The sequence below is a fragment of the Carassius carassius genome, chromosome 26 (genome assembly GCF_963082965.1).
Source record: "Carassius carassius chromosome 26, fCarCar2.1, whole genome shotgun sequence".
Taxonomy (NCBI): domain Eukaryota; kingdom Metazoa; phylum Chordata; class Actinopteri; order Cypriniformes; family Cyprinidae; genus Carassius; species Carassius carassius.
Window position 1 is genome coordinate 9,491,282 of NC_081780.1, and position 16,826 is coordinate 9,508,107.

At 35.4% G+C, this 16,826-nt stretch overlaps 1 protein-coding gene across 9 annotated transcripts in view; it reads left to right on the plus strand.

The window, feature by feature from the left end:
• Positions 1 to 16,826, plus strand: part of LOC132105726 (ATP-binding cassette sub-family C member 9-like) — a 38,756-nt gene that overhangs the window by 19,577 nt on the left and 2,353 nt on the right. For 5 of the 9 annotated variants that reach the window (XM_059511076.1, XM_059511072.1, XM_059511069.1 and 2 more), the window contains 21 exons: positions 1,215 to 1,253; positions 1,503 to 1,538; positions 3,739 to 3,840; positions 5,188 to 5,272; positions 5,440 to 5,520; positions 6,205 to 6,342; positions 6,472 to 6,597; positions 7,061 to 7,160; positions 7,244 to 7,521; positions 7,615 to 7,766; positions 7,852 to 7,921; positions 8,128 to 8,285; positions 8,938 to 9,030; positions 9,454 to 9,556; positions 10,545 to 10,646; positions 10,741 to 10,861; positions 11,747 to 11,877; positions 12,720 to 12,798; positions 14,486 to 14,594; positions 15,896 to 15,999; positions 16,221 to 16,354. In XM_059511076.1, coding sequence (XP_059367059.1) covers positions 1,215 to 1,253; positions 1,503 to 1,538; positions 3,739 to 3,840; positions 5,188 to 5,272; positions 5,440 to 5,520; positions 6,205 to 6,342; positions 6,472 to 6,597; positions 7,061 to 7,160; positions 7,244 to 7,521; positions 7,615 to 7,766; positions 7,852 to 7,921; positions 8,128 to 8,285; positions 8,938 to 9,030; positions 9,454 to 9,556; positions 10,545 to 10,646; positions 10,741 to 10,861; positions 11,747 to 11,877; positions 12,720 to 12,798; positions 14,486 to 14,594; positions 15,896 to 15,999; positions 16,221 to 16,354 — 2,341 coding nt within the window. The remainder of the gene's footprint in view (positions 1 to 1,214; positions 1,254 to 1,502; positions 1,539 to 3,738; positions 3,841 to 5,187; positions 5,273 to 5,439; positions 5,521 to 6,204; positions 6,343 to 6,471; positions 6,598 to 7,060; positions 7,161 to 7,243; positions 7,522 to 7,614; positions 7,767 to 7,851; positions 7,922 to 8,127; positions 8,286 to 8,937; positions 9,031 to 9,453; positions 9,557 to 10,544; positions 10,647 to 10,740; positions 10,862 to 11,746; positions 11,878 to 12,719; positions 12,799 to 14,485; positions 14,595 to 15,895; positions 16,000 to 16,220; positions 16,355 to 16,826) is intronic. The other 4 variants (XM_059511073.1, XM_059511077.1, XM_059511074.1 and 1 more) reach the window with 2 other exon arrangements.

The window sequence follows — 16,826 nt, forward strand, 5'->3', positions numbered from 1 at the left end:
GTCATTCTGTCATCTGTGTTATCAGCACACAAGGGAAATGCTTTTCTTTCTGTGGATCTCTCCATCTCCCTGCTGGAGATGGTCTCTGATTAGCATTTGGAAGCAAAGCCAAGCAGATCTGTATGTTTTCTATAATTCATCGATTATAGAAAGTCTTAAGTCCTTAAAAATTTATATACAGTGGCTCCAACACAATATTTTCTTAAGTCACATTTAAAAATGTCAATTGCATTAGATGACTAAATACTAAAACATCTAAATGCTTTGTCATTTGTTGCCTTTTTTTGAGAATTTACATTTTTAGAGCCTTTTCTTTTTTTTCTTTTTTTGGCACATGATGACTTTAGTTAATTAGATTTTTTTAGAACTAATTTCTAAAACACAGATACAAAACAATCAGACTGTAAATTCAAATCTACTGTGAAATCTATTTTGCTATTGTTCTCAAGACAGAAAATACATATAGAAAATACTGAATCTGAATCTTGGACATTTGGTTTATTCATTTAATATAATATGTAAACACTCTTGGTTTCTATTAACAACACATTTGAAAACATGCTGGTTTACTTTAACATAAATATAGTTTTCTTTAAAACTTCATTATCTAATGCAATTGCATACAAACATTTTTAAATGTGCCTTAAAGATAACTTTAAACTCTTTATAATTTAATTAAAAATGGTTTTAAATTAAATCCCATATCACATTTTTTGTATTTTTAAAAAATTACATACAGTGAAAGTGGACCCAGTGTAGCTTTGGTCCCCATTGAGTCAATGGCATTGACTTTCATTGCATTGACAGAAACCACTGACTGTCCAAATACTTTAATTGTAATTAATGAGGAAATCAAATTTTAGACAATTTGTAATATTTAATTAAATTGTGTTTTGATACAAATTCAGTCTCAGTTCTGGCAGTACTGTCTTTGCGAACAGCTTAATGAATGTTTAAGGCGTTTTCCAGTTTCAAGTTCTATAATGACAATGACATTACTCTCCAGCTTAAATATAATGCTTATACATTACTACACCAGTATTTGGAGCACAATTATATCTCAAATTATCACTCTTCACCTCACAAGGAGAGTATGCCAGTGTTCTTACAGAACGGCACGCATCCTGAAGCACTCACTAACCCTGGTCATGTGTGTGTGTGTGTGTGTGTGTGTGTTTCTTTGTGCCCTCTTCCCAAATGGTGTGCTCAATCAGACTGCCTGATTATGAGATACTCTTCGATGGGAGCATAAGGTATTTCACTGGGGGTTTTCACATGCTTACATGTTACACAGCCACATAGTGACCTCTATAAAGCAACACTGAGGACATTTTGTAATATGTAGCGAATGGCGAAATGGATTTTAGCTAGTCAACTTTAAATTTAGATTATCTATTATGATTCCAGCAAGGTTATTCACTTTCTGTCAGCTAACTAGATATTATGTTATGCTAGATATTATGTTCTGGCTGATAACATCTTTTAATGTACCTGACTTGCAGCGGGCACGATACATGCCTGTCTCATGAAGAACGGAGGTACACGTTTGTGAACCCTTATAGCAGATGTGCCATAACCCCCACTTGCATTCATTTACCAATACAATTATCCTTTTACATTTATGTGGCTTCAGTATAACGGGTGTTTTTGTTTTTTTTGTTTTTTTTGAGATGTGCAGTGCAAAGTGTGTGAAAATGCCGGGAGTCTTCACCTCTCTTGGACATACTGGGGTTTTCTTGTACAGATACTGATTTCGAACAATATTTGGTTTAGTTACAGCCAGACCCCTCCGATGGAAAGCGAAACAGATCTGTTTTGTTTAACAAGAGAAGGCCATTCTCAATATCATCAGGTTTATTTTTGGTTTTGTAGCCATTAAATCTGTGCGATTTCAGCGCCTCTAGTGGTTGCTGAGTGTAATTAAAAAAAATGAATGTTACCAAACAGGTTTGGAAACTCATGCCTTTGACTGGGACAACATTGAAAGAGTAAATTTTTTGCCAAATTTAACATAGAAATGATTTACTTTCATGAAAGGGCAGGAGGAAATGTCGTAAACAAACACATCAGCTCTCACAGTGAAGGGCTCCCTGCATTTCTTTAATCTGTAGTTTTAATCTACAAATCCGATTCCAAAAAAGTTGGGACACTGTACAAATTGTGAATAAAAACAAAATGCAATGATGTGGAAGTTTTTAAATTTCAATATTTTATTCAGAATACAACATAGATGACATATTACATGTTTAAACTGAGAAAATGTATCATTTTAAGGCAAAAACAAGTTGATTTCAAATTTCATGGCATCAACACATCTCAAAAAAGTTGGGACAAGGCCATGTTTACCACTGTGTGGCATCCCCTTTTTATAACAGTCTGCAAACGTCTGGGGACTGAGGTTGCTCAAGTTTAGGAATAGGAATGTTATCCCATTCTTGTCTAATACAGGCTTCTAGTTGCTCAACTATCTTAGGTCTTCTTTGTCGCATCTTCCTCTTTATGATGCGCCAAATGTTTTCTATGGGTGAAAGATCTGGACTGCAGGCTGGCCATTTCAGTTCCCAGATCCTCTTCTACGCAGCCATGATGTTGTAATTGATGCAGTATGTGGTCTGGCATCGTCATGTTGGAAAATACAAGGTCTTCCCTGAAAGAGACGACGTCTGGATGGGAGCATATGTTGTTCTAGAACTTGGATATACCTTTCAGCAATGATGGTGCCTTTCCAGATGTGTAAGCTGCCCATGCCACATGAACTCATGCAACCCCAAACATCAGAGATGCAGGCTTCTGAACTGAGTGCTGATAACAACGTGTCCTTGTCCTCTTTAGTCGGGATGACATGGCTGTTCCAACTTCCCAGTTTTCCAAAATGAACTTAAAATTTTGATTCGTCTGACCACAAAACAGTTTTCCACTTTGCCACAGTCCATTTTAAATGAGTCTTGGCCCAGAGAAAACGCCTGCGCTTCTGGATCATGTTTAGATATGGTGTCTTTTTGACCTATAGAGTTTAGCCAGTAACGGCGAAATGGCAAGGTGGATTGTGTTCACCGGCAATGTTTTCTGGAAGTATTCCTGAGCCCATGTTGTGATTTCCATTACAGTAGCATTCCTGTATGTGATGCAGTGCCGTCTAAGGGCCCGAAGATCATGGGCATCCAGTATGGTCTTCGGGCCTTGACCTTTACGAACAGAGATTGTTCCAGATTATCTGAATCTTTGGATGATATTATGCACAGTAGATGATGATAACTTCAAACTCTTTGCAATTTTTCTCTGAGAAACTCCTTTCTGATATTGCGCCACTATTCTTCGCCGCAGCATTGGGGGAATAGGTGATCCTCTGCCCATCTTGACTTCTGAGAGACACTGCCACTCTGAGAGGCTCTTTTTATACCTAATCGTGTTCTCAATTGACCTAATAAGTTGCAAATTGGTCCTCCAGCTGTTCTTCAGCACTTTCAACATTTGATATGTTATCTATATTCTATTATGAATAAAATATAAGTTTATGAGATTTGTAAATTATTCCATTCCTTTTTTTACTCACAATTTATACAGTGTCCCAACTTTTTTGGAATCGGGTTTGTAATCATTAACAAGGATTTGTTTTACCTTCATTTCATATCAGAACCATTGGTGTTTGCTGTGTTGGTAAGTTGAGTGTGTTTTTACACATTTCAAGGTTATCAGTTGTTTCTTTCTTTCTCTGTTTCTCATCCTGTCCTGGCTCAGTAAAAACAGGTACTCTGTGGCCTATGCAGCGCAGAAGTCATGGCTGCTGAACGCAACTGTAGAGGAAAACATCACGTTTGGAAGTCCTTTCAATAAACAGAGGTGAGGTTAAAAAGATCTCCAACTTCGTGAGAAAATTTTATTATTTTAGACCTCTTTGTTTATCTATTTAATTTGTCAAATTCCGTCATCTGTCGACAAGTCAATGTTGACCCGATTTACTTTCTTAAGGCATAAATCCTCAAAGGGTTAGTTCAACCCCAAAATTACAATTCTGTCATTAATTACCCACCCTCATGTCTTTCTAAACATGAAAGACCTTTCGTTCATCTTCAGAACACAAATTAAGGTATTTTTGATAAAATCTGAAAGCTCTCTGACCCTCCATAGACAGCAATACAGCATACTCCTGGTCTTATTGGGAATGATTCACTGGTGCAAATTATTTTCAAAATTGTTACCCTCAAAAATTGTCCTCCTAATCAATAATAAAAATAATACCTTGCAATTTTGTTGAAATGACATCATTTAGGGTGGGATATTAGTTTTTGTTGTTTGCGTCAGTCATTTCCTTAAATTTTCTGCAATTATGTTCTAATGCTATGATAACTGTTTTGAATAAAATGGATGAAATAAAAAAAATTATCGTCAAATATCTATTTTTACTCAGAAACATACATGGAGAAATAATACTTCAGAGTCATTATATTAATGACATTATATTAAAACAGGATCTTTATTTATTTATTTATTTATTACATTATTTTATGTTGTAACTTGAATTTATTAATAATAAAGTCAACAATATATAAAACCTGGCATTATTCAGTTTCTTTAAGCACGTTCCTGCATTGTGAATTTTTTTTACAATGCATCTTTAATCAAAATAATAACTTTAAATTATGACACTTAGCTCATATGAGGTAATGTTGTTGTTGTTTTGAAATAGAACATATGTTTTAGGTTGTGCATGACACAACATTCAGCTTACATTCTCTTAACCTTTTTGCATAGTTTTAATGTTGCATAACTTTTTTAGCATTCTGTTACTGAAAAGGTTCTTTTTAGCAACCAATCAATTATCAATAGATAAAATGAAGGAATATTCCTATTTGAATGTATCTTTTTACTTGAAATGTTATATTTAGGAAATAAAATTGGTTATGACTGGAGATTACATTGACTTTAAGGCCAAAAGGTACTGTGAACTTGCCATTGCGGATTGTAGCTTCAACACTACTTTGATTTTAAATCAGTCAGCACTTAAGTGATTTATTGAAGTTTAATGGGTCATTTTTAAAAGCATTCAAAGCTCAACTATAATAAAACTCACTGTGGAAACTCTGGGTCATGACATTTTGCTCCCTCGAGAGCTCATGTTCAAGATTCCTATCCTTAAGTTTTTGAGGAAACATTTTTATGTTTTTGAACTCTGAATTTGTCGGACAGATACAAAGAGGTGATTGATGCCTGCTCGCTTCAACCAGATATAGACCTCCTTCCTTTTGGAGACCAGACTGAAATCGGAGATCGGGTAAGACAGGGCTGTGCACTGTATCTGGGCTTGAGACCAGCTCTCTGACCTCAGCTGCTGTGAAACTAATCAAATAAAGAGACTGTTATTGAGACTACCATGACTTTGACGTTATGTCATCAGAATCAAAAGTGTTTAATTGGTGTTTGTGTGTTGTACTCCTGCAGGGTATTAACCTCAGTGGTGGTCAGCGACAACGGATCTGTGTGGCCAGAGCTCTGTATCAAAACACCAACATTGTTTTCCTGGTAGGACCAACTTTTCCAACACAGATAACTTCATGATAGTTTCTAACCTCCACCCTCTACGAGTGATGTACCAGTATTATGCATGACCACAGTTTTAATTTGATTTAAGAGGTCTTCCCAGAGGAGGTTTCTGAACTGATGCACGATGGCATGGTACATTGTGGTAGTGATAGCAGAAAAACACAATGATGTGTAAGGGTTGTTATTGGATTACTGTACATAACTACACACCCTTCTGGATAGGATCACGAATTCACCTCATTCCATTCCTTGGAGTGATGCTATGTCTCACATCCTAGAAAGTCAACGGGGTTGTTGTGGTGTCTTTTCGGGTCAGTCGAGAAGTGATTTAAGCACATTTATAGTACATTTCTATTGAAATATTTACTCTCTGCATTTGACATCTGCACTACGAAAAAAAAATTGTTCTTTTAAGAATTACTGAAAGGTTCTTTGGGGAAACCAAAATGTAGCTTATGGCATCTCTTTGAAAATCTTTTGGAACCTTTATTTTTAAGAGTGTAATGAAGCAAACATTAAGCAAAGCTAATTTAAAACAGGTTCCTACATGTCTAGATAAGACTTGATCAGTTTGACTTTATTGAGACTTAAGTTTCTTTATTTATTGATTGCGAGTAGATATTGAAGTAGAGTCAACCTAGTTTTGGGGTTTGTTACCTTTAGGATGACCCGTTCTCTGCCCTGGACATCCACCTTAGTGATCATCTGATGCAGGAGGGGATACTGAAGTTCCTTCAGGATGATAAACGGACAGTGGTCTTGGTCACTCATAAGCTGCAGTACCTCATCCATGCTGACTGGGTAACTACTGGGGTTTCTTTGCAGACTAAAGATCTTGACCATTTTGAGGCTGGTTCCTCATAAAACTTTGATAAATTACTTAAAAGTAATCAAAAACAAATGACTTCAAAGTTTGTCTTACTTTGGTAGATAATAGCCATGAAGGACGGTTCAGTGCTGAGAGAGGGGACATTAAAGGACATCCAGACACATGATGTGGAACTCTATGAGCACTGGAAGACCCTGATGAACAGACAAGACCAGGAGCTTGAAAAGGTCCTTCTGCTTTAAAAACCAGCTCATCTATACAGTTTTTAAAATGCTATGCATGATACACTTACCGACTTCGTGAATGGTTACAGAGAAAAAATCTTACACTAAATGACTGGGGATCACATACTACCAGAAGTAATTCTGAACACTGCAAACTCATGCAGAAACATTTGCCTTGTTGCAAGGAGATGCATGACAAATAATAAACACAATTTTGTATCATTTGACTAGATAAAATCATAGTCTGATGCTAAACAAGTATCCGTGCCCATTATATGTCAACTTGAGCAGCACAAAATCCACAGACTGGCTATGAATTTTGGCAACTATCATTGACTTATCCAAACTGCAAATAGGTGCAAAAGTTGTGTAATGTATTTCAGCCTTAAAACAAAGAATGTCAAAAATGAACACTAAACAGTTTTGAAGAAGCATGTGAAAAACTGTTTTTGATTCTATGTTTTAGGAGACTGAAATGGAGAGTCAGACCACTCTGGAGAGGAAAACTTTGAGGAGAGCGTTCTATTCCAGAGAGGCGAAGAACCACATTGACGATGAGGATGAAGGTAAAAGTTCATCAGCATTTCAGCACAGCCTTTACTTTTTTCACTTGTAAAAACATCTTGGACACCTTTTTACTGTTCCATAGAGGAGGAGGTGGAAGAGGAAGACGATGACAACATGTCCACCACCACCAGCCGACGTTCTAAAATCCAATGGAAGATGTGTTGTCGTTACCTTTCCTCAGGTGGCTTTCTCATGGTCTTCCTGATGGTGTCGTCCAAGCTGGCCAAGCACTCAGTTATGGTGGCCATCGACTATTGGCTCGCAGCTTGGACATCCTCAAACCCGCATAACCAAAGTCTCGACGATGCGTTTCTCAATTCAACCAATTACACACAGAATGATGACACACAGATCGCTCAGGTGACACGTCACTGCTGTTTCCTCTTTTAAATGTCGTCTTTCATATTCTACATTATAGTTATACTGAAATTGTGCTTTTTGGGTGTTTGACAGCATCGCTCCTATGTGCCAGTGTTTATTATCCTGTGTGGAGCAGCGATAGCACTTTGTCTCATCACTTCCTTAACAGTGGAGTTTCTAGGAGTGGCTGCAGCTACAAACCTACATCACAACCTCCTCAACAAAATAATTCACGCTCCCATCAGGTACTTAACACATTATGAACCCTACTGCCATCGACTGATATTGACAGGAACATCATTATAAAACGTCCTTTTATATCATTGTTAGATTCTTTGATGTCACCCCGCTTGGACAAATCCTGAACCGTTTTTCAGCGGACACCAATATCATCGATCAGGTGAGAGAAAGACAGACAGAAAGAGATCCGTTCGATTCAAGTGTCAAGTACGTCTCTTTCATTTTAAGCTCACTGAGATGAGCAGCCTTGGTTTTCCACACAAACATGAGACCTCAGTGCTGCGGTAGTCAACATTATCGTATTAATGAGATGAAGAATGTGGCATATGCATGCTAATGTGCATCTTTTTTGTTCTTTCTCCAAAGCACATTCCCCCGACACTAGAGTCTCTTACTCGCTCCACTCTACTCTGTCTCTCAGCAATTGGGGTCATTGCTTTCGTCACCCCTACCTTCCTAATCGCACTGGTGCCCCTTTCTGTGGCTTTCTACTTTATTCAGAAGTACTTCCGGGTTGCTTCCAAGTAAGTAGTTCTCCTAACGTGATTCAGTCATGGTTTTCACACATTAGAAAAATGTTATCTCTATTCAAGACTTCGTATAGGATTAACTTAACTGAACTGAGTAAGCATAGCTTAATGTATACAAGTCATAATACCTTGACTGAATTAAGTTAATGTTTTTTTTTACTTCATGTTTAATCAAAATGTGATAACTTGATCTTCTGGTGAAAATGACAGACTTTCCTCTGCTGATGTACGCTGGTCTTCCCCAATCATTTAATTTTCTTAAACCAAACCTTTCTTAAATTTGATTGCAAGCTTTCATTCATTTTTGAGCACAATTCCCACTCCTCATTTGTTTTCACGCTCAGATGTTTGCCACAAGAAAAGGTCTATTAAGTCAAGTCACTTTAATTTTTATAGTGCTTTAAACAATACAGATTATGTCAAAGCATTTTCTCAGAGATAAACAGGAAACAGCAGAATCAGTTATGGAAACTCAACTATTGATTCTACTCTAAAGCAGCTCTAAAAGACGATAGTATAATTTCACTACTAATAATGCTCCTTTAAAGTCAGCATCAGATCAATTAAAGTCAACTATTATTAGAATGACATTTTTACAGAACCAAGCTAAGCACTATTGCCTGTTGCTGTTCTTTGTCTCCAACAGAGATTTGCAAGATCTGGATGACTCTACTCAGCTGCCTCTTCTCTGTCATTTCTCTGAGACTGCAGAGGGCCTCACCACCATTCGAGCATTCAGGTCAGTGAACTGAGGGTTTTCCAATAGCACATGGCTGTCTGAATAAACCACACTTTCTTTCTCTGTGTTCTTCTAGACTGGATGCAGAACTAAGTAGTTGCATATTAAAAACAGAATTAAATGCGTTTTTGTGATGCAAAACCAATTGTGTACAATATCAGCCATGCAGAAGTGATGCAGTCTCACTGGTTCCACGCCATTTCTTATGAACACATTGTGCTTATTCACGCATCCTTGACTTAAAGTAATCTAACAATAAACATTAAGAGATTGAGCTTTCATCTCCTCTGTTAAGTCTCCAGAGTGTTTACGTGAATTAATTGAACACTCTTATTCGTCACAGCTGTGTTAGCTCTAGTCAGTCATGGATCTGTATCACATTGTAAATGGTTTTGAAACAAAGTAAAAGATCTCTGTTTCCAGGCACGAGGCTCGCTTTAAACAGCGGATGTTGGAGCTAACTGACACCAACAACACAGCCTACTTGTTTCTCTCTGCTGCCAACCGGTGGTTGGAGGTCAGAACTGTAAGTCAAGTTGAGTTTTTACTGTAGGTTGTAAAGAAACCATCTCCAACCGACTTTCAAACACAACGTTAATATAAAGAATGTAGTGTATGTAATGTTTAAAATTACAGTCTTGCTGATTAATTTATCTTAATTATTTAATTAAATAAATAATATTGACTAGCTGGTTTTCCATCCAAAGTCGCGAATTTAACTTATGCGCAAAATTTGAATAAAATATTTGCGTACAAACACTGTTTCCATCAAAGTGGTCAAAGAAAAAATTTTTACTTCCTGATAAACAGGCACTAAATATCACTAAAAAAATTAGTTTTCACTTTTGCATATGAATTTGTACAATCCCATTTGTACATTTTGTTTGATATTCTGAGATTCGCTCCATTAAAGGTCAAGTTTAGGGTTGAAGCTGTTCCTAAATTGTATGTTTTTGTATGAATCACATCCTACACATCTGTACTAAAACGCCAAATCATAAAGTAGACAAACCACTGAGAGCATCATGAAAGTTTGTTTAATGTAGAAATACCAACACAGTCTCATAACTATTTTACATTTTGGCATATTACTGGCTAATTCATATAAATTCAAACGATGCAATTTGTACGTTTTTGTACAATATGCTTACGCCCCACTGAGGGTTAAGTTTAGGGCTGGAGCTTTATGGGTTTTAGTTTTTTTCTCTAAAAATCATTTTTATACAATTGCGTTGCATTAAAGCGCTAAAATACTTACATTTTCTCATTAAATGTAGAATAGAGATACTTTTTAAAATTGTAATTCATTAATATTTATTAATAATTAACTTTTTTGTATAAAGAACGAAACGTACAATGGTATTGTAGTATCAAAATACATACTTTCAAATACTTTACTGTTGTAGTATCAAAGTACAGAGGATTATAGCATTTAATTACAGTAATTATTATCAACTACTAAAACTTTGGTATCTTAAAATCCCTATATAATAACATTTGTATTTTACTCTGAGGATTATCTGGGTGCTGTGATTGTCCTCACTGCAGCAGTGGCAGCGATCTGGTCCACATCTCAATCTGGACTGGTTGGACTTGGTCTAACATATGCCCTCACTGTGAGTTATTCATTTAAACACAGCTTTATTGAATTTCTAGTGGCCATCTGTGATTTAAAAGCACTTAGAAGTCCTCAACATGCTTTGTGTTAAGGTGACAAACTACCTGAACTGGGTGGTGAGGAATCTGGCGGACCTGGAGGTCCAGATGGCTGCGGTTAAGAAGGTCAACAGCTTCCTCAGCACAGAATCTGAGAACTATGAGGGATCCATGGGTAATAAATCCTTTCCTGACACTATATGTATTGTTTCTAATGATTATCCAGAGTACTATTTAGACTCTAAATTACGATTTATCCCTACTAGATAAAACCCCATATTTCTAGCTTCCAAAGCACTGCTACATGTGCATTTTCTCACATTTTAGTGCATTAGGACAGAGCGACCTGACACAATCCACTGAGAGCATCATGAAAGGGCGTTTAATACGTAGAGTCTAAACACTAGCCTCTAGAGACCAAGCAGGAATGAGCTGAGAAAAAGGAAAAGTTTTAGCAATAGCCTTTTAGCGCCGCTGTTAGATTGAAACGTTAGCTTATTCTCCATCTCCCTCTCAGTGACTTAATGGAAAACTTGCCTGGATAGCAGTAGGTATGAGTCTAAACTTTGACATTTGGACACCATATATAGCTGTGTTAATTGCAGCTTGTTAAAGTGCTCACTTGGAGTGTTCTGAGTTTTTTGTTGCCATTGATGTATCAGTGTTATGTCTACTTTATACTCTCGTCAGATAAAGTTATGTGTGGCGGCACTTAATCCACTGACTGTGCAGAAAGGAAAATTCTGTAGTTAACCGTTCTGTAAACTAAATTATATCCATAAACATGCTTTAAATGTTAAAGGTGCAGTACGTTTTTTACACTTAAAAAGTTTTTGTGCCTAAAGAAATTAAGAATGTGCACTCACATGAAATTATGCCACAATCAGTGGCCCAGAAAAGTTATTTTATTCCACATGAATGTGGTAGCCTCATGATGGCATCATGTTGAGATCACATCAGCAGTCGGATATGTCAGTTTTGCTATATTTTATCTCGTAATAGTTAAAACATTGAATATATTAAATGGTAATCTAAATAATTTTTTTCACTTTGATTTCAGATTTCTCACAGGTACCGGAAGACTGGCCACAGCATGGAGAGATAAAGATCCATGATCTGTGTGTTCGTTATGACTCCAATCTCAAACCCGTCCTTAAACAAGTCAACGCACACATCAACCCTGGGCAAAAGGTAAAAAAAAAAAAAAACAATTTATATATTTACTTTTGCATCTTTATTTTTTTTCTTTATCCAATGTTTTTCTCAATTTGAAAGTAATTAATTGTTTAATGTTGTATGAATAGGCAAGGATGGTGAATCAGCTATTCAAGATGGGTTTGCTAAGCAATAAATCAGTGTTGTTATTGTTAACTAAAACTATTAAAAATGGTTTTCGATAATTGAAATTGGAGCTAAATAAAAAAAAATACATTACATTTTTAATGTCAATTTTTATTAAAATTTAGATGAAAATTGGAAATGTTGTGTTGGCAACTAAAATAAATGTTTAACTATGACCTAAACTGCTAGGGCTGTCAAATTGATTAATCATGATTTAACACTTCCAAAACGAAACTTTGTGTTTACATGATATAAATAAACAATATTATTACTCTCAGTCTGTCTCATGTATGTTGTCCTAGATGTCACAACCTCCAGCCAAAGCTGACAATGTTTATTTAGTAGTCCTGATAGCAATCGACCTGTTGTAGCACATAACACTCACTTGCGGTTTTGTCACTGTAGCGTTTATTTTCTCATCACTGCACTGCGAAACCACAGTTAATCTCTGCCTGAATATCAACTACACATTGAAGCAAAACCTACGCAATCTGCAGCTCCGTCATAAGCTTTTATCTTTATTAGTCTAACTTCTACGACAGCACAGATGGCTTCTTGTAGTAGCATGGTAACTGTAACTGTCTGCACTAGTTTGTGTAATTTAGGAGAGCAGCCCTGAGCGTGTTTATACAAAAGCAATCTGAAAATGTCAGGATGTGTCAAGTGCTTACGTGTTGTTCTTTTTGTCCCAGGTGGGCATCTGTGGCAGAACGGGCAGTGGAAAGTCTTCGCTGTCTCTGGCCTTCTTCAACATGGTGGATGTTTTTGAAGGTAGGTCTTCCCAGGACATCTTCCAAATCTCTTATTAATGAAATATTATGGTTCACTGAGCATTACAGCGCTCCGATGTATGTCAAGCTCGCCGCTGGGGACACATTGACCCTTGTGGATCCCTAAAGAAAGAAGGAAAAAAAAAGCTGTGGACACTTTTGATAAAGCTATTATTAATGTTCTCGGCTGCTTAGCCTAGAAACATTTATTTCTTTGCCCGTGTTGTTTATTCTCTTACCATATGGTTACTGTCACTTTGACAAGCTGCCATGATGTCATATTTAGACATTAACCATAGAGATCAGTTGAGTCTTACTGTCATCATTGACAGAATTTCTAAGTCTAATTGATTTAAAATGGAATCATAGCTTCATTCGTTGTAAGACATCAAACAGAAAGTGTATAAAAAAGGACAATGTTCACTAATGCATTTGAAACAAATGATGCATTAAAGTAATGCAGTTATAACTAAATAGTGTTATTTTGGGGATATTGATTTTATTATTATGACAAACAAAATACATCACATTTATTTTCTCTGTGAGTTTTATCATATTATCCAGCATTACCATCTCTTAGTCAAAATGAATCTTCAGCCAAATCAAACAGTTCATGCTGTTTTGTGCACGTGAGCACGGCTGTTAGAGATGTTTAAATCAGAAGTGCATGGACTCTCTCTTCACTGTGTCCATATAAAGGTAAAATGAAAATCTTAAGAGCTGTGTTTGGTTTCCTGATATCCACTACAGACCACTATGTGTTAAAGTCAAGTTATTGTAAACTGACCTGAACACCCAAAACTAATAAAACAATCCTTCAGGGAAAGAAGGAAAAATGTTATTGTGATTAGTTTGAGATTTTGCAAAGAGCTAAATATAGCTATATCTTATAGTATATGTTAAACATCTGGGTAGCTGACGCAAAACAATATTACATTTATATTGGTATATAGTAGAAAGTGTATGTTTTATGTGCTGTAACTCATTGCCTTTTTAAACACTTTTTTAAATGGTTGAACTTAAAATAAATAAATAAATAAAAACATTAAATGTAATTAATATGAGCTAAACATAAAATATAAACCAGAGGTTTTATTTTTTATTTGAACTATTAATATTTTCTTAAAATAATAAAAAAATAAAAATAAATATAATAAAATAATTATCACAATTTTCACAATTAATATGAGATAAAAATAAAATATAAACCACGGTCATTGTTAAGGGAAGTTATTAAAAATATAATAATAATAATAATAATAAATAATATCAAATAAATCATAATAAAATTAAATACATTTAAATAAATAAATGCAAGTACAAATATCAGTGTAGTTTCTCAATTAATAATAGCTAAATATAAACCATTGTTGTTATTGTTAACTAAAACGATTCAAAATTGTTCAATTATAATGAATGGAAATTAAAACAAACATTGCAAACAAATAAAAATATAAATAATAGGTGAAAAACTTGAAAACACTGCTTTGTAAATAACTGAAATAAAATATGTTTAAGTACTAAAATTAATAAAACTAAAACTGAAATAAAAATAAATTAAAGCTAAATATAAAAATAAAAAGAATGATAAAAGCATGTAACAAAATAAGTAAACTAATGACAACTGTAAATACAAAAATAAAATCTAATTCAAAACTTGTGTGTGTCATGATCTTTTTTTGCTCTAGGAAAGATAGTTATTGATGGCATTGACATCTGCAAGCTTCCACTTCAAACCCTGAGATCCCGTCTGTCAATCATTCTACAGGATCCAGTGCTGTTCAGCGGCTCCATCCGGTATAAACACGCAAACATACAAACAGACACAAAAATACATTTGTATCTGCGTAATGCATGCACCTCACACGCACTCACTGAGGCTAAACTGACCCAAACAGACAAGACCAGGGACAATAAACACGCACTTCCTGCCTGACATTTTTAATCAGAGGTTCAGCATAAACACAGATCATTTACAAAACACAGGGACCCCCAGGATGTGAAATAGGATGCTTTTCTATGTACTGGCATTTGCTTAAATCTGCTTTTCTAGGAATAAGCTATACATTCTTATGTATTTAGTATTTTATACCCCTATATGTTTCTTTTCAAACAGTGTTAAGTATTTATTTCACTGGATGTTCTATATGTATCTACAAGTGTCCTCAGCTCCAAGCTTGTTTGAACTTCTCATGGATACTAAGTGTCATGTTTGTTTCTGAAGACAGTGAGCATATGGGGTTTGTTTAAAGAGGCCGCCAAGGGATAAGAAAGAAAATAAAACTGAACCACCATCACAAGTCGTCTGGGAATGGTTTTGGGCAAGCTGTTGTCATGACAATGTTTATTCGAAGCAGGCCTAATGGATCATTGGGCCCAGGAGACAGAGCATACAAATTATTAGAACAGCAAATCTTTCCTTGAATTTAATTTCGGAAAATGTAGGGCCATAAAGGAAGAAGCTGTAGTTGGAATCTATTTCCCAGCGTGTTAAAAACGGATTTCCTCTTATGATCATTGGGTGCATTAACACTATGTCCCCTGAGTGTGTTATTCATTAAAAGAGAAAGCTCATCCAAAAAAATTAACTCTTTCATATTTTTTCAAGCTGATGATGTCCCACATCTTTTTTAAGTGGAACGAGAAAAGAGTTATTTTGAAAAATTACCAAGCTGCACTTTTCCATAGAATGGAAGTGATGGTTAATGTTTTTAAAAAAAGTCTCTTATGTTCACAAAAGGTGTAATTATTTGGTCTCCATTACAGTTAAAGAATGAAATATTATTACAATTAGAAGTATCTGTTTTGTATTTGAATTTATTTTAAAATGTAATATATTCCTGTGAAGGCGAAGCTGAATTTTCAGCATCATTACTCCAGTCTTCAGTGTGTCACACCATCCTTCAGAAATCATTGTAATATGCTAATTTAGTGCAGGGGAAACATATTATTCCTTTTCCTGAATAACTTGAAAAAGTGATTTTTTTTTATTAAAAGTTCAAAAGAACAACATGTATTTGAATTAGAATTGTTTTGTAACATTTGAAATGTCTGCTAATTCTTTGTGTGTTGCATTGTTTGCACCTGTGTATTTTTAGGTTAAATCTTGACCCCGAGCGCACTTGCACCGATGACAGGCTTTGGGAAGCACTTGAAATCGCCCAATTGAAGAACATGGTGAAATCACTGCCAGGAGGATTGGGTAAGAATGATCATCTTCAAATGTTCAGCCCTCATCAGGATTGGCTGACACCATAATGTCAGTCACATCATGATTTCGATACGGAGTGTTCTTTTGCAATGAAATGCTGGAGTTTTCTGACCTTTTCATGATGACCCGAATTATTCAGTTTTATTTTAAGGTGATATTTGTTCAAACTGAACAGCTGTAAAGCATCATGCAGTACGTATGTCTTTCCTTAGACGCTGTGGTGACAGAAGGAGGGGAGAACTTCAGCGTGGGACAAAGACAGCTCTTCTGTCTTGCCCGGGCCTTTGTCCGCAAAAGCAGCATCCTAATTATGGATGAGGCAACTGCGTCTATAGACATGGCCACGGTACAACCACATCTACATCTACAGAAGACCATTTCCATTCCATAAGAAAAAATAAATCAAGATTTGGTAAACTATAACTATGACATAAAAAGTTGAAATTATGAGATATACATCATAAGTCAAAATTTTGAGATGAAATCAGGTGAACTAAAATATTGACAAAGCATTTGGACTTCTGATATAATTATGACATTTTATCTCATAATTCTGAGGTTTTTTGTCATTATTCTGAATTTATTCTAATAATTATGATTTAGTATCTCATAATTTAGATTTTTTTTTCCTTAGGCATTGGGAAAAGGCTTAAATATACATCCATTACAATACATTTCATATCATTTGCTAAACATTTATATAAAAAAACATTCTCAACACATTTTACTTACATAATGTAATGTATTGGGAATATAATAAAAATGATTGGGAATTGATTGGATTGTATTAAAATGAGGTCAATTTCATCTTGTTTGGG